The following is a 25,721-nucleotide window of genomic DNA, read 5'->3' as shown; positions in this document are numbered from 1 at the left end:
TACTCTTCCTGCTGTCCCGAGTTCGCCCGCGGAACCTTTGAATGGAGTCCTCAGGTCAACAGGGGAAGAGCACCGGAAGGGACTTGTCAGGACGCTTTAGAAAGAGAAAAGGAAGAGAGGGACGAGGAACCATGGCAGCTCTGGTTGCTGTTTGCAGTGGTCTGGGGAGGAAAAAGACCCCCTTCGTCAGGGCTGCTGTCTGCCTCACAGATCCCGGGACTCACGCGGGTAAAGTCTGCATATCCTCCGCTCCTTTGGAGCATTGCAGCCGTTCCCTCCGCCCTAGTTAGGCCGGGGGAGTCGTCACTTAGCTAAACGACGCCGGTTCCAGGCGATTCAGTTTCTCCAGGATAGGCTGGAATCTGTAATGGCCCATGAAAAATACTAGTGTATTTTAAAGCTGGAGGGGACATGACATGTCCAGTACACTCTTTTTTTAAAAACACACGAGGAGAGAGAGATGATTATCCAAAAGAGGCAGACTTGCCTAAAGATCTCCGGGGAAACTTGGTGAGGAAGGGACGTTTCCAGAATCATCCAGCACAGATCCCAGATTGTCAGGTCTTGGATCAGGGCGCAACTGTAAGGTCGGCTCTTGAATCTTGTCATTTCCTCCCCTCTATCTTCTCTGTGCTTCTCTATCAATAACGACTCTTTGTAGGGGATCTGTTACTCTTTTTTTCCCTTTGGGATGACAGCGCCTTGCTGTTGCTTCTCCCGTGTTTGCAGTAAAATGTCTCTAACCATGGAGTGAAGGGAAAATAAATTTTAGTAAGAAAGCGGGTGAGAGGTTGTTATGGGTGGGGAAATATATGCCGTTTCCCCAAAGCCCTGGAAAGCAAGCATATCTATCTTAAGTCTTAATCTCTCTCAAATCTAAGGGTTTCTATCCAGTCATTGTGAGTCTAATGAATATAAAACCTTTCTCTTGTGTCCCTTGATTCATCTTGCTTCCATAAAAACAAAAATCTTCCTTTAGCTACTCAGATTAAAAAAAAAAAGAATTGGTTTGTTGTTCTTTCTTTTTAATTGCAGTGCTGTGGAGAAGTTGCTCACAATATAAACAGATAACCAGCAATGAGGACCTGGTAAGAATTTTTTTCTCTTCCTTTTTATAAGGCATTTGCTAATATGACCCAATTCTTATATTTTAGCTATTTGAATAGAGTTCAGCTGGAGGACAAAACAATAATCATTAGCCTAAATTTGAAAATTATAATTCATTGATGAATAGACACTTGAGTTTTGAAGCAAGAGAATTCCTAGAATCCAGCAAGAAGCACGGCTTCTGTAATACCATATTTTTCTTCCTAGATCTTAAATTTAAGGACGTGCTTTGGGAATTAAAAAATAAAGATAGTTTTGGTGGATGGAATAATTGCATATAATCCAACAAAGAGATTGTGCAAACCTTACCTATAGCTTGGCTTTCTTCCCCATTTCAAATTCAATTCTGTCTTTACCCCTTTCATCACTTTGGGGGTGGGGGCTGTCTTAGTAAATGAGGGATCAAAATTAATTTTATACCAGGACATTAAATACAGTTTCTTCCAACCTGTAGATGCATTTTTATGGGTTTCAAGTACTAGCATTGGACTTGGGCAGTATATTTTGTTGCTACATGCAAAGATAATTTAACACTAATCAGACCATACAAAGCACTTAGCAGTGTAGAGAAAGAATATAGTCAGTCATTATATGTGAGTGAGTATAAATTGGATTAAGGAAGTCTGAGGAGTTGGTAAAAACAAAAGAACTCCTCCAGTTCCTCGGAGCATCCATCCTGGTCATCTAATTCACACAATAGTTCAAGAGAGTAAAGGAAATCACTAGAGCTCCTCTTTAGGTTATAAATCCCACTGAGATTCTAATGAAAGCTATGGGCTCTCTCAGAAAGAGGCACACAGTCCCATTCATTTGAAATTTTACCTAGAACTACAGGGAGGGGTTCAAGGACTTCTTAGGCATTTCTAGATGAAGAATCTCTGGACGGGGGACACCTATACTGATTGTAGGAGGGAGGTATTGGTACAGAAGCTTTAGAGGCAGTAGTGAAGAAAGAAACAACAACCAGGCTGACAGAAATTTATAAAGCAGTCTGGGGCCATAAAATTGGTCAAAGAACCTTATGTTACAGTAAACCATGTGGCACTGTGTTTTTATAACATAAAAATAGTGATAAAACATCTGATAGGGAAATATGGGGATGGATTAGGGATTGTACTAACTTAAGCCTAGGCAAAACACTTTGAGGAGAGACTCAGTCATCGCAGATTTGAATTTTTTCCCCCCCATAAACCCTTTTTTCTCCAAAGATTGTATTTTATCCCAGAATCCTATATGACTTAATTCCTCCTTAACCAAACTAAAAATAAAATACTTGTATGAATATGGACAAAGCACAGTGAACTCTTTAAAATGGCGAATCATTTTCAGAAGTACTTGATTGTTTTTACAAGCCAAGCTGTTGTATTTATTCTTTTTCACAATAAGAAAGGTACTAATCCTTTGGATAGATTTAAATGTGGTAATGTTAAGATTTAATTTTTTTAATTCAAAATTAACACATTAAACTATATTACCAGATTTTTTTTTCCTTTATCCTAGCCCATTCCAATGGAAAATCCTTATAAGGAGCCTCTTAAAAAATGTATCTTGTGTGGAAAACGTGTAGATTATAAGAATGTACAGGTGAGATCTGGTTTTACTTCACTATGATACTTGATTTTAGGATTTTGCTTCTTTACTAGTCTCAACTAAAGAGAATCAAGTGTTTTATAATAGGCTTTGTGCAGAGGCAGCTGTTTTAGAAACTTCATAATTTCAAATCTGGTTATACTTCCATGTATACGGTATCTATTTTATTCGAATAAGAGCCCCCTGGCTCTCCTTCATTTGCTATTATTTCAGCTCAACGTTTCTTCCTCTTTTCTCTGCCCCAAACATCTTAGCCAGAGCTCACCTTGGCAGTGCTTCTCAGTTGGTGGAGTTGAGTGGTTTGGAAAAAGCTCCTCTCGTGAAGCTGATCTCTACCTCACACCAGTATCACTGCTTCAAATATAGTTTTATCTGTTGTCCATCACTCAGCAAATTAAAAGTGGCAAATTTAGTGGATAGAGTAATGCTGGAGCTAAGTCTGCTGACAATAGTATAAAGTGATAGCTGCCTTGGAGAAAAACCAAGAAAGTTTAAAATGCAACGTATTAGGAGGATTATGCATAGTGCCAAGAAAAGTGCCTGGCACCTGGAAAGTGCTGAAGAATTTAAATTAATAAAACATAAATTACGGCAAATGGCCCGATGTACCTGTACCTTTTGAAGACCTCACTGTAGTCTGCTGTTATGTGATAGCTTATCATGAGAGGTGAAATGTTTAGTACCCTGTTGTAAGCAGCAGTATTTTAGAAAAGTCATCTGTGGAAAAGTCAAGAGAACAGCTTTAGCACTGAAAGAATATGCTCATTAATCTGTTATGTAGACTTTTTTGCACACTAGGTAAGAGTGTTTAGTAATTAGTTATTTAAAAAGATGACTGATTAATGGGATAGTTCAGTATTTTTATTCATATTTTATGACATTTTCTGAAATTTATTAATAAACCTTTACATAACTTGAAGGTAACATAAAATAGCTTTGTTTTTTGAAATTTACACAATCAAGGTTGAATAACATATATTAATATAAATTTTTTTTCCTCTCCCAATCAAACTCCAGCTTTTGTCCCAGTTTATTTCTCCATTTACTGGATGCATTTATGGGAGGCACATAACAGGTATTTTGTTTTCTATTATAGCAACTTAAATGTAGATATGAATTATATAGATCTACTTCTTTTATTTAAGAAAAACTGGCAAATTTTCAAAGTGTTATAAATCACTATTAGACTAGATACTACAGGTACTTTAAGAAAGGCTCTTCTTAGGCCAAAAGATTATTTCGCGTGTCTTCTTATGCTCAGTTAACTATAGAGGCTGACAAGATGTAGAAAACTTGGGCCTAAAAAAACGGCACTGATGTTCTGAAGTATGCTATCGTCCTTCCAAGACGATTATTTAAACCAGTAAACCAGGGACCTACTGCCCATAGGCCAAATTGGATCTGCCATCATTTGTAAATAGCTTAGTTTACTAGTGTCTCTGACTGCTTTATGAGCTACGACGGTGTGAGCTGAGAAGTTAGGACAGAGACTGTATGGCCTGCAAAGCCTAAGATGTTACTGTCTTACAGATTTTCCAACCCTTCCTTGACTTACACAATTGTTAGGCAGTTTGAGTACTGGCCTTTTTTATGAATAAGAAAGCATTTTCTTTTATAGGTCTTTGTGGGAAGAAACAAAAAGAAATCACAAAAGCGATTAAGAGAGCTCAAATAATGGGTAAGAGTACCTGAAAAAATGATTTGGGCTAATCAAAATTTTCCTCATTATCTTTTCTGAAGAACTTTAATTATCTCATTACAGGGTTTATGCCAGTTACATACAAGGATCCTGCATATCTCAAAGACCCTAAAGTCTGTAACATCAAATATCGGGAGTAAATTATATAAGGTTATCATCAATAAACTTATTTTACAACTGGTTGTGATGCTAATATTGACTCAAACTATAAGATTTAATAACTTGGGTAGAAAATTACTAGACTAAATCTTATCAAACTTACTAAGTTAAAAACTTAATAATATGAAGTCTTATGAGGAAAAAGTGCTTCAGAAGTGAGGCTTCCTCTCCAAATCAGTGAATGTTCATTAAAAAAAAAAAAGATTTGGGGTGCCGGCCCCATGGCCGAGTGGTTAAGTGTGCGTGCCCCACTTCGGTGGCCCAGGGTTTCTCGGGTTCGGATCCTGGGTGTGGACGTGGCACCATTCATCAGGCAGTTTTGAGGCGGCATCCCACATGCCACAACTAGAAGGAACCACAACTAAAAGTATACAACTATCTACTGGGGGGTATTTGGGGAGAAGAAGAAAAAAAAAAAAGATTTAAAATGTTAATACTCATTACCTTTTACATACGTATGAATAAAAACGGTGCTGTGGGATTGTCACTTATATCTGGTCCACAAACAGGCTCATACAATAATATACCACTGATACTGGGATATTAAATATGGAAGGGATGACTTGTATTGGAATTTTACTTTAGGCTCAGATTCTGTCTTGTAAATGGGATTTTAGGGATATGGGTGCAGGAAAGTGAAATGCTTAATGTGCAAATCCCATGTGTAGGGTGTGGACTTGAAATTGCTCAGGAAGATTTTCTAACTGGCAAATATAAGTATGACTGGCTAAGACAGTGGGCCTTCTCTTTGCAGAGATGTAACATGGGGATGGCTAGTGGTGCTATCACGGGACCTAACATTTATTCCTGGACTAGTCTATCCTGAAACTGGTAGTATCCTTTAAATAAACTGATCCACAGGCAATCTATTACGTCATCTTATCTTAACTCCAATGATAAAAACTGCCAAAAGATGGAGAATAAATGGGAAAAAATATCCCATAAGGACTCTTGCTCCTCAATGATGGAACGATCAGCTGTGTACTAACGACTTCAGCAAGCTTCTCTAATTGAAAATTGAGCATTGCTTTCTTCAAAGGAGATGGATTGCTGTGCAAAAGTAGGAGCTAAATGCTTTTGTACCTCTAGAGTTTTAGCAAATTGAACTTTGTATGAAGGCCCATTTAAGACTTCAGTTTGAATAAGTGTGTAAGCAGTCTTTGAAAAATTTCAAGCTATTGTTTTCAGAAGACATTTGCATATGCTGCCTGCTGTTGTTTCTTTGTTCCTAGTCTAGCCTTTATATCCAGTTTTGTTCCTTTGTTGTTTACATTTAGTCATTATCTATGTTCTGTGTGATAAGTTCCATATGCTCTGGTGATGGCTATGGTTATTTTTAAATTAGGGTTCAGATTGACAGTTTGTTTCCCCTCCTTCTGCCCTGCACAACACCACAATGCTTATGTAACCAGTAAAACAATCCCAGCAGAAACTCATTATCTGCACAAATCATCCCAGGTATTATGTGGGCCTCATAAGCACCCCATGGTAACCGGTGCATTTTAAAACACAGGTAAATGATAGTTTTTGATACTAGCTGTGAATTTGCTCTATCACCTAGGAAGTAACAGATGGAAGAGCAATGGGCAAAGTGTGTTCAGTATTTCATCCAGTGAGTGAAACATGAAGGCTTCATGTGATGTGTATGTTTCATGGAAAATTCTCACAATTGTGGAAAAGACAAATAGAAAAAACACAGTAAAAATTCTCTTTGCCAACCTCCACTTAACCAACTCACTAGATAAAACTAGGGATTTACAATCTTCCTTAAAAATTACTGAAGCCCGTGACTCTCCAAACCTGTTGAGTTGTGCGTTACCAAGAGTCAGCTATTTTGTTCTCAGATCTGTCGCTTGTATTTGTTTTTGCATTGATGAAGTATGAGCATTAAAAAGAAAGTTACTGTTGCAATGAAAACTAAGTAAATGCCCTGGAAAGAGCTGATAACTACATTTAAAAAAAAATAGTTGTCAAATAAGGTCTATCACCTCATTAGGTTAGGACAATTGAGTAAGGTTGGGAGTGGGAGGGTGCTGTGAAATGAAAAAACCTATCAGCATTTTGTACTTAGGTTGCTTTGCAAGTTTCTTTAAATCTTTCACTTTAAAGAAACTAAAACTGGGAATTGTAAAGGGTAAGTAATGGGTGTCATTTACATAGGAACTCCAGTCACTGGACTTAACACTTGCAGAAACATTCCTGACCCTACAACAAGTTGACAGATGAATGTATACTTGTGCTTTATGTTAAAATGAAATCTCTGTGATAAACATCCTATGTGTGTATATATGTATGTATCATTTCTGAGTCCCACTTAAACTGGCCTTTTCAGCTAACTGACCAATTGCTGATCTCAAACACACTGCATTACCAGGCTTGTTCTGTAGTCAAATTCTGAATTCACTCCATTTTGTGTAAAGGACTCTAAACTAGGGAAAGGTTACTATTTGTATTGTGTTATAGTTGTGCCATAATTAGGAGATTTAGCAAATAAAAGTATAGGACATGCAATTAAATTTGAATTTCAGATAAACAAATAATTTTTTAATGTTAAGTATGTCCCTAATATTGCATGGTGTCCAGCATTTTATCTGGCAACTCTAGCCATAATGTACTATTTATCATAACTTAAGGAGTAAGAATTTTAACGACTTAGATAAAAAGGAAGTAAATTTGCATATTAACTTTAGACTTCTTTATATTGTGAAAGTAAGGCTAGCTAATCTCTCTTTTCCAATTCTAAAGAATACAAGTTTAAAAGAGTATCTATTTAAACTTTTCCCTCAACAGTTTAGTAAAAGGGGCAAAAAGATTTTGGTTTTAAAATAAAAGTATCTGATATTTTTTAAAGTACTTTATAAAATAAATGCACTAGAACTTATCTATGTATTCCTGCAAATAGTTGAACATAGTAAAAATAACAGAAATGTTTTGCTTTACCCTTCAGCCAACCAAAAATCTCCTTTGGCCTAAAAGGATCAGAATGTAGGAGACTGTGGATATTCGCCAGAACTCTTCATTTTCTCAATCTCTTCATCAGTTTCTGGGCTGGTCGTTGTGGATGCTTTTTCTTGGTTACTACTATCAGTATCTGTTTTAGATGGTTTGTTTTGTATCAGCCGTGACTTCTTGAATTGCCATCCTCCATCATCTGTATCTAAAGCTTTACGCTTAATCATTAGCAGTGTACTACCAGCTGGACTAGCTTCAGGAATGTCACTGTATTCTACCATTAAGGTCAGGTTGTCTACCACATTGAGATGGTGGTTGGTAGTACAGCTACTTTTAGAAATATGCCTATTTTTCAAGGAGATCACACATGAATGAAGAAATTCACGATCTGGAAAAAAAGTCCGTAAAGCTTCACAAAGAAAAATGTTCTCCTGAGGGTCTTTTTGGACATTCTTCTCTTCTAAACAAGATAAAATACAGTTCAGCATACAGTATTTGTTCTACAAAGGTTTTATAATTATCTGTTAGTAAAGTTTGGTCAAAAAGACTAAACAATTTTATCAAAATATCTCAAGTAAGAAAAATGACAAGCATAATCCCAAACTCCAATTTATATGGCACAATATTCTAAAAGAAAATTAAAGTTATATTCTTTAATATCAACAATATAGTATAGCTACAACAGTACCATTTCTTTCTTCAGTGGGATTTAAGAATGTTAGTAAAACAATTACTTTTAATCCTACGGTGGACAAATTCATCAGTTAGTGCAGCTGGCTCATCCATAATTCAAATCGGTAAGAATTTTTTTAAAAGCACAGAAAGTAGTAATGCATGAACTTTTTTTTTGGGTGAAGATCAGCCCTGAGCTAACATCTGTTTCAGTCTTCCTCTGTTTTACATGGGATGCCACCACAGCGTGGCTTGACAAGTGGTGCTAGGTCAGTGCCCAGGATCTGAACCTGCGAACCCCACCGAAGCAGTGTGTGTGAACCTAACCACTATGCGACTGGGCCAGCCCATGTGAACTTTTTACTTACGTGTTGCTTGAATCTGTGCTTGTTTTCTTTTTTTAATTTCTTGTTTTAATCTGTTTACATCCTTTAGTAGTTTTTCTACTGCTCGCTCACTGTGTTCCACTTTTTTGCATATACTCTGCAAAATAAAATAAGGGCATAACTAAAATTCCAAGTTGTGTACTACAGTCTACGTTCACAAATAATATAAAATATCCTTCATGGTACATAATATCTAACATTATCTGCCTTTACAAAAATTTTATTTTATTTTGCTATTTTCTGGAGGAATTCAGCAAACACTTATCTGGTGTTTTATAGTTATAAAATGCTTTCCAGATGTATTAACTTCCTATTTATACATAACTTTACCATACTAGTTATTTCCTTGATAATACACAGAAATAAAACAAAAAAAACGAGAAAATATGAACAATTTTGAAAGATGCAGTTACTGCCAATATTTAACATTAAAGAGACTATGTTTTACTCTTATGAAATAAAACTATCAAAGATTTTAATTCCTGTAAAAGAAATTACTTTTGAAAAGCAGAGTGGATTTATGTGTCATCAGTTTTAAGTACTAATACCCTTTGACTCAGTGGTTTCATTTTTGGAATGTATCTTACATAAATAACAAAAATTTATCTAAGATGATGTTTCCTAGTATAATATCAAATCAAAAGTAACTAATTTCCAATCATAGGGTAATAGGTTGTTACACCAGTTTTAAAGTAGATAGTTTCTAGGATGTCTGCCCAGCTTATTTCTCATCAACTTGTTCACCCTGCTGTAAAAATTCACCAGTGACCCCGTTGACCAACTTTAATCCTAACTGACCCAAGCAGAGATAATATATAACCAACTGGCAAATTCTGATGTCTTGAATAGAAGAGATCTAAACGCAGGAGCTGTGGGATGGCCATTCTCTGTTCGGCCAGTGGATGAATAAAAAGATTTGTAGATACTATAGAGGAAACCAATGTGCAAACACAAAGGGACAGAAAGTTCTGATGGCATTCCAGCTCCTGGATCCAATTCCTTCCTGAAGCTCAGCTGCTGTCTGCCTACAGTTCCTGTAACTTACCTCTACGTTCCCTATTTAAGCCCCAGTTGGTACTTTTAACATTAAGAATTCTAAAGTACTGCTCTATGAAATACACTGCCATTAAAAAGATCTACAGAATAAGGAGCAACATGAAAAATGTTTAATGATATATCAAATCAATAAAAATCATGACACAAATTTATAGGAACCCATTACTGTCAACTGTGTAAAAGCATGTATACATTAGGGAAAAACTGGAGAATATGGCAAAGGTAAAACAGTTATGTTACAATGTTGAGATTCTGGATGATTCTCTATTTTCTAAAGTTCCTCTATTTATCATTCATATTAAAAAAGTGTGCTGGGCCAGCCGGTGGCGTATTGGTTAAGTTCACATGCTCCGCTTCTGTGGCCTGGGGTTCGTGGGTTCAGTCCTGGGTGTGGACCTACACATGACTCAACAAGCCATACTGTGGCAGTGTCCCACATAGAAAATGGAGGAGGACTGGCACAGATGTTAGCTCAGCGACAATCATCCTCAAGCAAAAAAAGGAAGATTGGCAACAGATGTTAGCTCAGAGCTGGTATTCCTCACCAAAGGAAAAAAAAAAGTGTGCAACATTAGTAGTGTGTAAAATTTATTAACCCCACTTCTCTTAGTGTGCTATACTGATGAGTATGGTGGCCACGGAAATAGACTTCTCAGATCTCCATTTGGAGGAAGCATAGTTTACCGACAGCCCCAGCTGCCATCCTTTTGAGTCCACTGCTTTGTCTGCGCTTAGGCCACGCTTCCCCTAGGCTGCTCTTCACCAGTGACTGAGAACAGTGTGGGTATTAGTACAGGTGCATTCCTGTAGGACAGCTTTGTTCAAAGCCTCCCTATCAGCCTGGCTGAAACTTGTCTGCCCTGCAGTCTAAAAGCTCTTCCTACTCCACTCTCCTCACTCTCCCCCATCTCCTTTCTCAGGTGTCCTGCTTGCGTTCCAAGTCTCCCTGCCTGCTCTTGCTCCTTCCCTCTTATACTTTTCAGGCCCAATAAATCTGTTGCATGTAATCCCATCTTGATGTCTCAAAGGACGTGAACTGACACAATGAGATACAACTTAGTATTGTGGTAGATTGTTGTTCCCAAATATTTGCTTCCCTTTTTATCCCTGCCTATTGCCTTGTGACACCCTCTGGCCAACAGAACGTGAGTAGAAGTGACATGCTGGCTCTGAGCAGAAGTTTTAAGAGCTGTTGTGAACTTCCACCAACTTTCTTGCTCTTTTCCCTTTGTCGTGAGAAGAGCATGTTCCACATAAGGGCTGCTCCTTCAGTCTGGATCCTAGGATGACGATGACATTTAGAACAGGAACAGAACTGTAGCCAAGATATAATGTGAGTGAGACTAAACTTCTGTTTTTGTAGGCCACTGAGATTGAGGTCTTTGTAACTGAAGCTAAACTAACAGCAAAATAGAAATCTAAAATGTCATGTTATCCCTAGAAAATTTCAGGGATCAATTTGATATGAACTCTAGAAGTGGTCTTTAAGTGTTTGATATTTAATGTTAACTTACCTTTAATTCCTCTTGTAAAGAAGCATACATTTCATTTATCTTATGTACCTCCTTTAAAGATCCATCTTCTTTAAAAAATTCAGAGCTGTAAAAAATCACCGTTTTCTCAGGCAAGTGTACAGAACTTATTTTAATGATACGATGAAAACTTATTTGTCATTAGGAACAATGGAAGATTCTTTTTACTGGCTTTGTAAGGACCATAATTTTGTCAACCTACTTGTATATAACAAAACCAACCAGAAAACCTAGTTCATCTACCTTCACATTAGCAAACTTTTTAGCCTCCTAAATACTATTGCCAGGACTCAAAAAAGAGGTTCTGTAAAAACAGATAAAGATTGAAGGAGGGAGGGGGGAAAAAGGTTTCTTTCTTGGCAATGGGGACCAGTCAATTCAAAAAATATTTTACTGAGTTTAAGTCATTGATTCAAAGAGGCAACATTATTTTATATACCACGAAGAAAGAAAAACAATACTAAGGCACGGTTTGTAAGACATCCCAATTTGAGATAAATGTAAAACTGTGCATCTTATAATCAATGAAATGTGGTACTGCAGTCCCCCCTCATCTGTGGGGGATACATTCCAAGACACCCCGTGGATGCCTGAAACCACGGATAGTACCCGAACCCTATATATACTGTTTTTTCATATATATATATAATACACACACACACACATATATGAAATAAATTTTAATTTATAAATTAGGCACAGTGAGAGATTAACAAAATAGAATTATAACAATATACTGTAATAAAATCTGTTACTGTAGATCTTAGCAACCTCAGCATGTGATTTTTTTTTCTTTCCTATTAAGTGGAGAACTTTCACCTTTTCACTTAAAGGAAGCACTTCATGATTTCTCTTGGGCATATCCAAATTGCCATCATCACTACTCTTGCACAGTGGGGCCATTATTAAGTAAAATAAGATCTACTTGAACACAAGCACTGTGATACCTCGACAGTCCATCTGACAACTAAGTTGGCTACTAACTGACTAAGGGGCAGGTAGCGTATCCAGGACGCAGGACAAAGGGATGACTCATGTCCTGGGCAGGATTGAGTGGGTTGGCATTAGATTTCATCACACTACTCAGAACAGCACACAATTCAAAACTTATGAATTGTTTATTTCTGGAATTTTCCATTTAATATTCTCAGACCACGGTTGACCAAGGGTAACTGAAACTGCAGAGAGCAAAAGCACAAGTATGGGGGACTACTATTCAATTTCTGTAAGCAACTGTTAAGCACTGTGGGAACACAAAAATAAATAAAATCTAGTCTCTTCATAAAGTTTACACTCTAGTCAGTATCGTATAGAACCAGCGTTGTTATTTCTGACTTATTAATGACCAAAAAAAAGTTATACCTCAGCTACAGTCTGAGTGAGCCTCATTTTTTGTCTTTACTTAATATCTAGTCTAATGTCATGCCTTTAATCTGCACTGCTGCCTTAGGCTACTTAGTCTTAGAATAAATAGGTTAAAATATGCAGGATATGCAACAACCCTCTTTTATTTATTTATTTACTTACTTAGAGGAAGATTAGCCCTGAGCTAACATCTGGGGCCAATCCTCTTTCTCCTGAGGAAGGCTAGCCCTGAGCTAACATCTGTGCCCATCTTCCTCTACTTTATATGTGGGACGCCTACCACAGCATGGCTTGACAAGCGGTGCCATGTCGGTACCCGGGAGGTGAACTGGTGCACCCTGGGCCACGGGAGTGGAACGTGCCCACCCAACTGCTGCGCCAAGGGGCTGGCCCCCAACCCTCCTCTTTTTTATATTTTATAAATGGACAAGTGATAGAAGGCAATATGGAGAAAGTACAAGCAGTTTGGTATACTTGAGTAACATGGTCATTAGTCAGTTTTCCTTTCATTTTCATTCTGCTGTTGTATAATAAAATTAATTTAAAAAAATGAACAGGACTAAGTTTTGGGGGAAGCAATTGAGGAATCTCACCTGTGTGTTTTTACTGCTCGGCTAAAGCCAGCAGACGTACAGGAACCCGATACAGTTTTATAACCCAGTTGTTCAGACATGCCCAGATTGGCCACCACTAAAGGTATCCTATGAAAAAGTCTGAAGAAATAAAATTTTAAAATATAAACAGAATAAAGTGAAAGATTAGCATCTACCTATCAGTATAGACTACTTTTCCCCTACAAGATTAAAAAAACAAACAAAAAATTCCATTCCTTACTACCTATCCAATACAGAATTTACTGACTTGAGGTAAATGGCTTTTAAAAGTTGTGAAATGTGCGTAGTATAAGATAATTGTGTGAAAAATACTTGAATGGCTATTTTAGCTGATTAGCACATCTAAGACTAGGGCAGTATTATTGAGATTTGTCCTATTTTCCATGAATAATAAAATTAATCTCAGTAACGTTTTAAACTAAATTCTCATATTCCATGAAAGTGTTGCTAGAACCCATGGGGGGTCCCTGTGAACACCTTTTGGTGGATCCCCAAGCACCACCTCGCTCCCTTGCAGAGTAATAAAAAGCTGCTCAAGTACCTGGGCTTCAGTTCTACACTGTATCTTTTAGTAACCAATTTCTAAAGCACACATATTTTTTCCACTTTATGATAAATAACAGCAAATTCTCAGTGCCAAAAACACAAGTTTTGTGTTTTTGAATGTTTCAGCATTCCATACTGGGCTTCTAATTTCCTTATGTGACCTTCATTTTCCCATTGGTAAAGAAAGATGGTAAGACCCACTTCAGAGGGTTATTGAAACAATCTAATGCAACAATATATGAAAATACTTGGTAAGCTACAAAAAGTAAAATAAAAATATTGGGCATATTTTTCTATTAGCTAACGATAGCCAGTGACTGGCCAACATTTACCCTTTCTGAGGTTTATATAAGGCATGCTCCAGCCGATGAGTAGAACAGCTTTCTGTTATTATACTTGGTGTTAACAGCAGAAAAACAAGTTCCTGGCTTGAAAGATGCTGCTGTAAGTTTCTGTGAAGCAGTCTCTCTCTAAACGTCATGATTTGGTCAGAATGACGTCGGAATTTGTACCAACCAACCACAACCTCCTGAAAGAAAATACAGAGAAAATATCAGGTGTATACCTTAATGGTTACAATTATTATGTGTCTTGCTGTCAAATTAAGCAATAAAACTGACAGCCTTTAAGAACGGCTTTCTTAATATTTAGCAAGATTTTGAGCACATATAAACAAAGCTTACACTTAAGTATATACTTTACTTTTGTAAAGTATGCAAACTGACTTGCAGTTAAATTACTTTCCATTCAGTTACAGGGCTACAATTTTATTCAATAAAGATTAGAGAAAAAAAATTCTTAACTTCCTCTAGTTTCTTTTGTGGCATTTGCTATCTCAAAATCTTAATCTTTAGTCAAAATTCAAATAAAGAAAATGTCAATGAAAACAAGTTAACTTCCTGCATGGATACTTGGTTTACTAAATAAATAAGCTGAACTCTGTAGCTTTTAAGTGAAATTTATAAGGGAATGCTATCACCTGCCCGACAGAGTTGGTTTCAAAATGGAATAAGATCATATGCAAGGGCTTTCTAAACTGTAACATGCCCAACAAATGTGTTGTTGGTATCATTAAACCTTTTTTTTAACTGGAAAAATAAATCTCATTTACTGAAAACTTAGTAATTATAGCAGAGAAAAACAACCACATTGCTTTGAGATCCGTCAGTGACAGTTTCAGCAACGAAGTTTTGTATTTGCACGTTTAAATCGAAGAAATTATTTCTCTTCTTTTTAAAACTCAAACATAACTGGTACATTTTTAAATATCCAATATAATTAAGGGGAAAAGCCTAAGCATTTTCAACAAAGGATGTTTTTTTGAAAGAAACTTCTTTTACCGAATCTATTTTTATTCTCAACTCAGATCAAAAAGTTTTAAGAGGAAAAAGTATACAGAAAAAAACTTGTTTGTAAAAAAAAAAAAATCTATTTTGATCATTCAGCAAGTTTTAACTGAACACCAAGTATGCTGTGGAGGATTCACATTAGGTGCTGTATAGAAAATCGTTCCTGCACTACAAGAAACTAACTGCAGCGCCATAAAATAACAGTAATGGATGAAGTCCTTCAAGGAATGGTACTGGGAAGGGGCACGGTGGGAAACGCAGAAGAGGAAGAGATGAGCGTTAGTTAGAATAGTCAAGGGAAGGATGCGAACAAGATTAATACCATTAATGACTAGCTTTGCTTTGAATTTCTGGAAAGAACAAGGCTTTCCTCACCTTTATAGGACACTGTGCAGAAAAATGCTGCTTAAAAGTTCTGTCAAAGTGTTTTTATATGTTTTTAGGAGCCAAAAATAATACAAATAATACCAAAAAATAAAAGCTACATCAGGGAATACCTTTTTGACACCTGATAATATTTTCTTCAGTGCTTGCTCATTTACTTCTCCGGAAGAATTATAAAAGCTGTAAAAGCCAAAATTAAAGGCGTTTCAAATAAGCTAAAAATACGAAGGATTTTATCAGCACTTTTAATTTTAGTTATTCCTAACCCAAATACGCAACCAAAATCTATATACGTACTTGTCCATCAGATGTAGGTCTAAAATAAATAGGGAAAGTTCTCAAATTAACAGACTTAAAGTAGTAGAAATACGAGGTCCATAAACAGTGAAAAAGGAAAAGGAGTGGAGAAACCTCAAAAGATAAATTCGGGCATTACATTTTTTTTAACCTAAAACAAAACAAACCATCCATTAAGTACAGGTATATCTAAGTTCACATAGCCAGTTCACAATTTGCTTATTAAAACTTTTTTTTTCAGTATTGATACATACAAAAGAATGTGTAATATGAGTAGAGAAGCACAATCACAAGACAATTTATTAATTGCTAATCTCAAAAGCTATACTTACAGAAAATTAAGAGAAATGCGTTAGAAGTTGATTGGTTGTTTTCTTAGGGGTGGGAGAGAATAGGTGTTGGTTTAGTTTAGTGGTCTTTGTTCTGTAGGTGGAATGTCAAAGATGTAGGGAGAATTGAGACATATTCTAAAACATTCTAAAGCATTAACTTCCAGCTTTCCTTCCCTTCTAATAATTGCAAATAATATTTTCCTCCTTTTAACATTCACTGAGATCAACAATATTCTTTCTATGATGGTGAAATATCTGTTATGCAAAATCCTTTACAAATAATATTCACTATAATAGGCTTTTACTGGTAATACTAATCTGTACACTGAAAAAATTTAGCTACAGAAAACTGAAAAAAATATATCCTAATGGGCAATATATTTTTACTTTTTAATTTACAAAGACTTACATTAAGTTTTCCATTAAAAAATTTTAATGGGAAAATAGACAAAATAAAGTGTTCCACCTACCAAAGGGGGATATTTAGCTGACCAACAGATCCCTCCATTTTACCTATTTATTATTCCAACATGAAAACTCTCAATATGAGTTTATTCCCATATTTCTGTAGATGGTCCACTTCTGAGCTTCTCAAACTGGGGATAAGGCAATACACCCGGGTGTATAAGAAACAATAGGGAACAGTGTACATCTTCTGCGCAAGCACTGATTTTATGTGAAGTTTCTGGGAAGGGGGTCATTTTTATATAGAAATAGATATATTGTGCAGTAGAATTATGTTAAAACTGCATTTTTGTTTTTTAAGTGACTTTAAGTTTTAGGCTTCAATGGGCTGTTTTCCAGGTACTTCCCCCAGATTCCTGAAGTAAGCTTATCAGTGTATTTCAGTGGAAAATTTTGAGAAGCAATGTATTACAGAGGGTTTGGCAAACTTTTTCTGTAAGGGGCTGGATAGTAAATATTTTAGGTTTTACTGAACACACAGTCTCTGCTGCATATTCCTCTGTTGTTCTTATTTTTTTTATTTTTATTTTTTAAAGATTTTCTTTTTCTCCAAAGCCCCCAGGTACATAGTTGTGTATTTTTAGTTGTGGGTCCTTCTAGTTGTGGCATGTGGGATGCCGCCTCAGCATGGCTTGACACGCAGTGCCATGTCCGCGCCCAGGATGTGAACTGTTGAAACCCTGGGCCGCTGAAGCAGAGTGTGCGAACTTAACCACTCGGCCACAGGGCCAGCCGCAGTTGTTCTTATTTTTTTACAACCCTTAAAAATACATTAACTATTCATAGATAGAGGGGCATATAAAAACAGGCCACGGGGCCATACTTTGCCAGCCTCTGCATTAGAACATAAAACTAGCCATTAAAGTTTATTCCAGTGGCCGGCCCCGTGGGCAAGTGGTTAAGTTCGCGCACTCCAGGCACCCAGGCTTTCACTGGTTTGAATCCTGGGTGTGGACGTGGCACCGCTCGTCAAGCCATGCTGAGGCAGCGTCCCACATGCTACAACTCGAAGGACTCACAACTAAGATATACACAACTATGTACCGGGGGGCTGTGGGAGAAAAAGGAAAAAAATAAAATCTTAAAAAAAAAAAAAAGTTTATTCCATTCGGACTCCAAGAAGTGTGGTATCAGAAGACTTTGTTTTTAATGTGTTCACCTATATTATTTAAAACAGGGAAGAAACAGCCTGGTATGCTGTTGGATTAGAACTCAAGAAATACTGATTCTCCTAGTTTTGCCCTACGATTGACCAGGTCTGTGGCATTGGTTATATCATAAACTTTTTAGGCCTATTGTTAAGGCAACATGAAGAGTGTAATAAACTTTCAAATGAGAGCCATTTCAGGGGGTTCACCTAACCCCCTCCCCCACCTTAATCTTGTAAAGCTAAAAGGCTGAGGCATGGATTTCTCATCCCTCGATCAGATGGTTTCCTTAGCTCTAAGATTCTATTAAGTTGCTCTATTTAAGGTAGTTGCCAGAAAGAATCACTTCTTTTTTTTTTTCCCCTCACTCTCCCTTCTTAATCCTTTGCTGGTCGAGAGTCCCTCAGGGAAGAACTTACTATGAGTCTCCGCCAAGAATCCCTCAGTCATTCAACAAATATTTTTATATGTCCATTGTATAAAAGGCACTGTGGGAGGTGGCTTTCTGGTACAGCAGTTTAAGACCACACTAAGCCTTTATTTCTGTCACCCCCCCACCAACCATACGCTCCACTGTAACTCTTACACAACCGCAGAGATGTGTACATACAGTGCGACTGTAAGATAGCCATGCTGACTTTGCATGTACTGTTTATGTAAATCATAAAGCTATTTCATTAAAACTGCACCATGCTGTGGTTATATGCGTTTGCTTTATGAAAATTCATTTATTTGTGTACTTTTCTATATGTATGTTACACCACAATAAAGTTTTTAAAGATATCATAGCCTATTAGGGCCAACAGTACTACTACTATGTATAGGACTGAGTGCAAGTTTTCACCCTAGAAGAGCAACAGGAAGCAGGCTAACTAAAGAACCTTACCAGTTAATAGACAAAAGATAACATTAAAAAATATGATAGTGAGGAAACATGACAAAATAATTAGAAGAAAAGGGTAGAAAAAACGGGCTGCTGCTATGCATGAGAACGTGCCACTGGGATTATAACGTGCAATGAGGTGACTGGTGTGAGAAGGAAAAGCAATCCTCAGGTACACTGGTACCTAGGAGGCCATGGAGCCAGCTCAAGCAAGCACATCAGTACAGAGAAAAGCTATTAGACTGAACTGAAAGGAACAAGTGAATTTTCAGGCATTCAAGAAAACAGTCTTTTCATTTTAATCAGTACCACCATATATAACTGGTAACTAAGATACTTTGTTAGTTTTAAAAATTACTTCACTTGCAGAGAATAATTTTCACAATGGATCATTTACCCGATCTTACTACTCACCTAAAAAGCTGATAGCATGGAATATATTTTTGAATGTCTAGAAAAAAAGAATTTTTAGTTATGATTACATTAATTTTCATTTGAACAACATATATTGAACACCTCACGCCAGGAAGTACTTTACCATCTTCTCATTTAATCCTCACAACAAGCCTATGTTATCATTCCTTCCATGTTAAAGATGAAGTAACAGGCAGAGGTTTTAAGCAGTGAATTTTATTCTCTTGTCAGTAGAAATACATCTGTATAGAAAAAGTGATCATCCTTTTTACATATTTTTTTTTAGACATTTTCATAAATCCCTCTGAAAAAACAGTGAACAGAAACAGTCTTTGTAACTGCTCACTGGCCAAACACACTCTGGTGTAGATAAGGGAAAGTATAAAAGTGATGAAAATCTCATTAACCAAAGCAGAGCAGTAATTTGTAGATCTTGAATTGTACCTGTTAGCCATCTATTTTAAAGTAATCCAACATTTTAAAATAAGTTGAGCAAATACATTAAGCGTCCCTACAGCACTTGCCTGATACCTTAAAGCTTAGTGGTGCTCCAAGCACAATGGAGTTACTCAAAAAATGGTTGTGTAATTAAACTCCTCAAAATATATTACATACTTTGGGGAGCATGCCAATTATAATTAGGGAAAAAAATGCCCTAAAGGCTTCATTTTAAAGCTCCAGCTGACCAGGAAAAAAAAAAAAATTAACAAAGTAAACTTACAAACTGATGAACATGTGTAACCCGTGACAAAAGGCCAGTTTCCTTACGTCAGTTACAATATGGTATTACAAATCAGTAAGAAAAAGCAAAGTAGCCCAGTAGAAATATAGTCAAAGCACAGAACAGGCCTGTTCTTTTCAAAGAAAAAGGGCCCCCCAAAAAGTCAAATATATAAACACTTAACTTCATTTGTAATTAAGAAATGCAAATTAAAACGATATTTTTTTCACTTATCAAATTGGCAAAGATTAAAAGATCTGATATGGGGCCCGCCCCGTGGTCAAGTGGTCAAGTTTGTGCACTCCGCTTCGGCAGCACAAGGTTTCGCCAGTTCGGATCCTGGGCACAGACATGGCACCATTCATCAGGCCACACTGACGCTGTGTCCTACATGCCACAACTAAAATACACAACTATGTACTGGGGGGCTTTGGGGAGAAGAAAGAAAAATAAAATAAAAATAAATAAAATCTTAAAAAAAAAAATCTGATAATCCCTAGTGATGGCAAGAGTGTGGGGACTCAGGCACTTTTGTAGATTGTGGAAGAGTCCAAGATGGCATGACTTCCAAAAGGCAATGGTCTACCTCCAGGAATCTGACTTCCAGATATACTCAAGGGCACAAAGATATATGCACTAGAAAATGTTCATTGTTATAGTGTTTTGTATTAACAAAAAACCAGAAAGTCATTCAAAGCTGGTTAAATAAGTTAGGGTATGTTCATACAATGGACATTTGAAGCCATTAGAAAGAATGAAAAACTGTAAGAATTGATACTATTCTGCAGTAATGCTATCTTAGAGATATTTACCTATGTATAGCATGATCCCTTTTGTGTAAATAAACATATACACACATTTATATGTGTGTATTCTGTGTATTGTTAATGAGTAAAAAAAATACTCATGAAACCAACAGTGGTTGCCACAGTGAAGATGATAATGAGAGTGAGTTTAAATCTACTTTATATATTTACTTTACACATATATACATTTATATTGTTTGCCACTTTAACAGGTTAAAAATGGAAGTGTATATATATATATAAATTTTATATATGTATACGTTTATATACATATATATAAATGTATATGTGTGTAAAGTAAATATATAAAGTAGATTTAAACTCACTCTCATTATCATCTTCTCTGTGGCAACCACTGTTGGTTTCATGAGTATTTTTTTTACTCATTAAGTGGCAAACAAAAATGACATACAGTAGGAGTATGAACTGATGTAATCTTTCTAGAAAGCAATTTGCTAGTACAGTTCAAGAACCTTAAAAATGTTCATACCCTTTGACGTAATACCATTCCCAGGAATCTATCCATAATAGATGTAGAAAAATATTTATACACAAGGATGTTCACTGTAGTATAATTTATGATAATGAAAAATTGGAAACAACTCTGATTATAATTTATTTACGTAAGAACTGTTGAAATCACATATAGCCATAGAGTAAGTCCATAGAAAACACAATGCAGTTATAAAAAATGATATTTAGAGGATTATTTAACATGGCAAAATGGTCATGATACAATATGCTGTTGTGATGCCAAATTTTTTATAAAGCACACCACCAATTTTGTCTAAAAAAAATGTGCTTAGAAAAAATTGTGTACGTTAGATAATCAGAAAACTCTCTCTGTATTTTAAAGCTCCCCTTCCCCTTTTTCCTGAAAGAACAGCTGCCACCAGCTGCAGCTGCTTCACCACTCACTCCTCGAACCCTGTGCACTCTGGTCTTTTCCCCACTATACTCCAGAAATAACTTAAGGTTTTCAATTACCTCATCACTGAGTTTTCTCAGCTCTCATCTTCTGACTTTTCTGCAGCATTTAACACTTTTGTCTAAATTGTTTTATCTTTTTTCTTGGTCTTGCTTATTGGTTCCGCCTCCTTTTGCTGGTCCATGTTCCTGCCACTTAAATATATGCAGGAGCTATTTCATCCTTGTTTCCCCACAGTAACCTTACCCGCTTCCTATATGCCATACTGTTTCTTGCTCTAGACTTGGCCAGGGCCCTAATTTTAATTGAGAAATGAAGGCAATATATTCTTTTAAAATCTGCTTTTAAAAATTTGCATCTGTTTTTTAACAATTTAAAAAGCAATGTATGTTGATCTCTTTCAGCATAAACTATCAAAAATAGGAGACATAGAAATAAGTCACTCACCAATTGTATAAATAACTTCAACATCATCCATCTGGGAATCAGTAATGCTATTCTTGGCTTCACCTTTCACCTCTCCAAGGAGAAGACCTTCCTATGAAGACAAAAATAAGAAATATATTGAATACACTGATAAAATTACCATTCAGTCACTTAACTAACCAATATTTCCCAAGTATTTTACAATGTATGAGTGTGTGCTACTAGCTGGGGGGCACACAAAAGAAAGACCAGGTGCACTTCCAGTTTAGTTGGGAAACATGAACAGTTAAATAAAACTGAGTGAGTAAAAGAGACTGTAAATACCACGGTGCTTGCTAGTACACTCGGAAGCACAAAAGGCCTAAAGCCAGAAAGGAGTACACTATGTTTGAGGAATGAGGAGCAGGGCAGTTGCCCTGGAGCAGAAGGCTCCAATTGTGAGTAAGGAAACCACAGACAGGAGTCACGCCAATAACAGAACATCCCAAATGACGGGCCAAGGACTCTGGATTAATGGCACATGCTTCTGGAAGCCAGTGGAGGCTTCTGAGCTACGAAATGACACAATGATCAGTACTTTTAGGCGAAAAATTGTGCAAAACATTAAAGATTTGGAATTCAGTATCAGAGTCTGCTTTCTCAAAGGGGAGCTGCGACTCTTGATTCTTTTAAAAATACATTTTGGCACCCCAGTAGTGATTTCTTTGAATTTCGGAGAATTCAATTATTTGTCTCGGCACATTTAAAGACCCAATGTGCCTGACAAGCAATGAAGATTTTACGTTCTTTATAATTAGTTAAGATGTTTTTTTTTTCCCATTTCATTAAAAGAAGAGCACCAAAGGAATGTTTCCACAATGTGGGTCTTCTCTGGAATCAAGGGGGAACAACCCAGAACTCTGCACTCAAGTGTTCCAGACAAATCCTGGGAAAGGCAGCAGGGACAAGGCCAAGTACAACTATCCAGAAAACCACCTTTCAAAGACTTTGGGAGAAAGATCCAAGAAACAAGGGCTAATCCTTTAAGCTACAGAGAAGTTACAGACCCATTCTGTTTATATTCACTCTAAGACATTCCAAAGTAATTTCCATTTTGGATAAGACAGACCTTACATTATAAAACGAAGAAAACAAAATTTAGCTGAAATTACTAGGCTTTGTTCAGCACGGTATTCTCTAAACCGTATTAGCAAGTCACTAAACACTCTAAGACACTACAGTCCTTTCCGGGCTCGAAGCTTTATAGTGTTTTGTAATTTAACAAAAATAAAAGTTTTAAAAAATAGGCACTGTATTCTAAAACTTCACTATTTAACTTCATCCAGAGGTTTTGAACCTAAGAAAAAGTATGAAATAAGCATTTAAATATCTAGTATTTGAGGATAAACTTAAATGTTTCAATTGTAACTGAAAGCAGAGAAAACGAACTAGCTGAGGCCTCACACTTTAAGAGATTTGATACCAATGCAAAACAAAAGTCAGACAGCCAACATCCCATAAGCTTTTTTCATCCACCACCATTTCCCAAAAACAGCCTCAGGATGCAACATCTGCCATTTCCGCAAACACGCACAGCTGCTGCTCTGCAAGAACAAATGGAGTCGTCTCTGAAAACGACCGTCGCCGGCCGGGAGAAGGGAAAGTTAACGAGCCCCTTCCGAGCGGCGGCGGGAGCAGCTCTCCGACTACCCTTTCGCGGCCAAGTTCAACCAGGGAGGCGGAGCGCGGCGGGGCGGGGGGCACACTCGCTCCGCGCGCCGAAACACACAGTGTCGTAGGGGGCGGGCGGGCCCGAGGGCAGCGCCCGGCGCGGCGGCGGAGGCAGAGAGGGCGCCCGCGCGCTGGGCCTCCTCCCAGGGGATTCCGCCCCGCCCCGCGGCTCACCGTGTCCGAGTCGGTGTTGAGGTGCTGGAAGGCCAGCGCGCCGAGCACAAAGCCCGAGAGCACCGCCGACGTGCTCTCTCCCTCCATGCTGCCGCCACAGCGCGCTCCGGGGGGCGGGGCAGAACGGGGCGGGCGCGCCGGCTGGATCCTGAGGCGGCGAGGCGGGGCGGCGGCGAGGCGGGGCCAGCGAGGGGCGGGGCCGGCGCCGGCGCAGAGGCCGCAGCGCACTCCGCTTACGGGCCGCCGGGGGAGGCGCGGGCGCCCTCTGTTGGGCAGGGCGGGGCGAGGCGGCTGTGGCCCGTGTGGCGGGCCGGGGGCTCATTCCTGGGGTCTTTCCCAGCCTTCCGCTGGCCGATTCCCAAGAAGGGCCACGCGGTGTCGTACGCCTCTTTGGAGAAGCAGGGAATGCGTGTGGGTGGCCCCCTGCTGCCACGGACCCGTGGCCAAATACCCAAAACTATCAAAAAGGAACGCTGCTGACAGAATAAAAGCATTGCTGGGTGACATTGTAGTAGCACAGTGGATGTGCAACGGTTAGGGTTTTCAAAGTGCATGACGCTGCCCATTGAAACTTCTAGAACACTAATACGCATTTCAGGGATTGTCTCTTCTAGAACTTTACTGCAATGTTCCATCCGTGTGAGGGGTGGGGCAGGAGACGGGTTTGGTTTCTTTGCCTGCTTTCAGAAAATTAAGAACTCAGATCAATTTTAAAAATACATAGATTTTTAGCACTGTTCTGATAGTTTACTGATAGGTATAACCATACTGTGTTGGAGCCTTTGATGTAAATGGTAAAGCGGAACCTAAAGATCAGGGCTTGACAATCCCACCCCCCAAAACACATGCAAAATGTAAAGCTATAGTTTTTAAATTATTGAAATTTACGAAAATATCAGGCTACTGAATTGAGTTAGTAGTGTACAATTCTGAGTTTGTTGTGTGGCAGCCATGCTTGGCTGAAGACCTGTATAGAATTAATAATTGTGTTTATGCTCTAAAATTAAGTTTCTTGCTTTCATTTCACCACAATCACTGTTGATATGAAAAGATTTTCACATAATTTATTTTTTATGGATAGTAATGACCTAAAGGATTAAAAAATTAAATGTAACACTGTTCCAAGAGACTAGAAATAAATCCTTGCGTATAGGTCAAATGATCTTCAATGAGGTTGCCAAGGCTGTTCTTTGGGGAAAAGACAGTCTTTTCAACAAACTCAGAAAGAATGAAGTTAGACTGTTACATTATACCATGTACAACAGTCAGCTTAAAAGGGATCAAAGACCTAAACATAAGACCTGAAACTATAAAATGCTTCAAAGAAAAGATAGGGGAAAAGCTTCACAACATTGAATTTGGCAATGATTTCTTGGACATGACACCAAAGGCACAGACAACTGTAGGGGAGAAAGAAATTTTCCTCTACCCTTCTAGGCTATTCTGGCTGGTCTAAAATTTAAATTGACATGAAATAGGATAACAGGAGAAAATCAAACAAAATTTAATAACATGTACATGGGAGAAACCCAGGAAAACTGAGTGACTTGCCAAAGTGGCCAAAGCCACTACCATAAATACCATCTTCAGCTAAAGACAAAGGAGGATGTTGGGGCTAGTGGTTTGGGATTTCAAGGGGATGAAGGCAATTCACACGGACATGGAAAAGCAAATGTTTAGTAAACAAATGTTTGCCATACTGTGCAGAGACTGAGGGACATGGAGGGGACTTTGATCAAAGAGGCCTTGCTAGGTTCCCCCCTGTCTAGCACACCTAGTTCATAGTAAACTATAGTCACCAATGGTGACAGCTCCTTCTTGGAACAGACATTCTGTCTTAAATTCTTTTAGGCAGTTAGGAGGAAGATCAAAGTTTTTTCCTGAGTCTTTTGTTCTTAAAATTGATCAAGCCAAAGAGATATATTTTGGGGTGGCAAATTCTGCTCCCCTACACAACAAAGGAAAAAATAGACAAATTGTACTTCATCAAATTAAAAACTTTTGTC

The 25,721-nt window shown here is 37.7% G+C and overlaps 2 protein-coding genes across 3 annotated transcripts; one reads left to right on the top strand and one right to left on the bottom strand.

Annotated features, from left to right (window-relative positions):
• Nucleotides 1-41: 41 nt before the first annotated feature.
• On the top strand, nt 42-4,589 carry MRPS18C (mitochondrial ribosomal protein S18C). The gene is made up of 6 exons (XM_008517198.2): nt 42-228; nt 1,036-1,088; nt 2,608-2,691; nt 3,715-3,772; nt 4,316-4,375; nt 4,460-4,589. The coding sequence occupies exons 1-6, from the start codon at nt 42-44 to the stop codon at nt 4,534-4,536; spliced, it is 519 nt and encodes a 172-aa protein (XP_008515420.1). The 3' UTR covers nt 4,537-4,589.
• On the bottom strand, nt 3,537-24,265 carry ABRAXAS1 (abraxas 1, BRCA1 A complex subunit). Of its 2 annotated transcripts, none has more exons than XM_070612707.1 (9): nt 23,716-24,265; nt 21,853-21,943; nt 18,951-18,987; nt 15,525-15,591; nt 14,011-14,207; nt 13,112-13,231; nt 11,136-11,220; nt 8,548-8,662; nt 3,537-7,967 (listed from the first exon to the last, which is right to left on the bottom strand). In XM_070612707.1, the coding sequence occupies exons 1-9, from the start codon at nt 23,800-23,802 to the stop codon at nt 7,534-7,536; spliced, it is 1,233 nt and encodes a 410-aa protein (XP_070468808.1). In that variant the 5' UTR covers nt 23,803-24,265; the 3' UTR covers nt 3,537-7,533. The 2 variants fall into 2 exon arrangements, with proteins under 2 accessions (XP_070468808.1, XP_070468809.1); XM_070612708.1 differs by having other exon boundaries at nt 23,405-23,782.
• Between the last annotated feature and the right edge of the window lie 1,456 nt (nt 24,266-25,721).

The sequence above is a fragment of the Equus przewalskii genome, chromosome 3 (assembly GCF_037783145.1).
Source record: "Equus przewalskii isolate Varuska chromosome 3, EquPr2, whole genome shotgun sequence".
Classification (NCBI taxonomy): Eukaryota; Metazoa; Chordata; class Mammalia; order Perissodactyla; family Equidae; genus Equus; species Equus przewalskii.
This window is presented reverse-complemented; position numbering and strand designations above follow the sequence as displayed.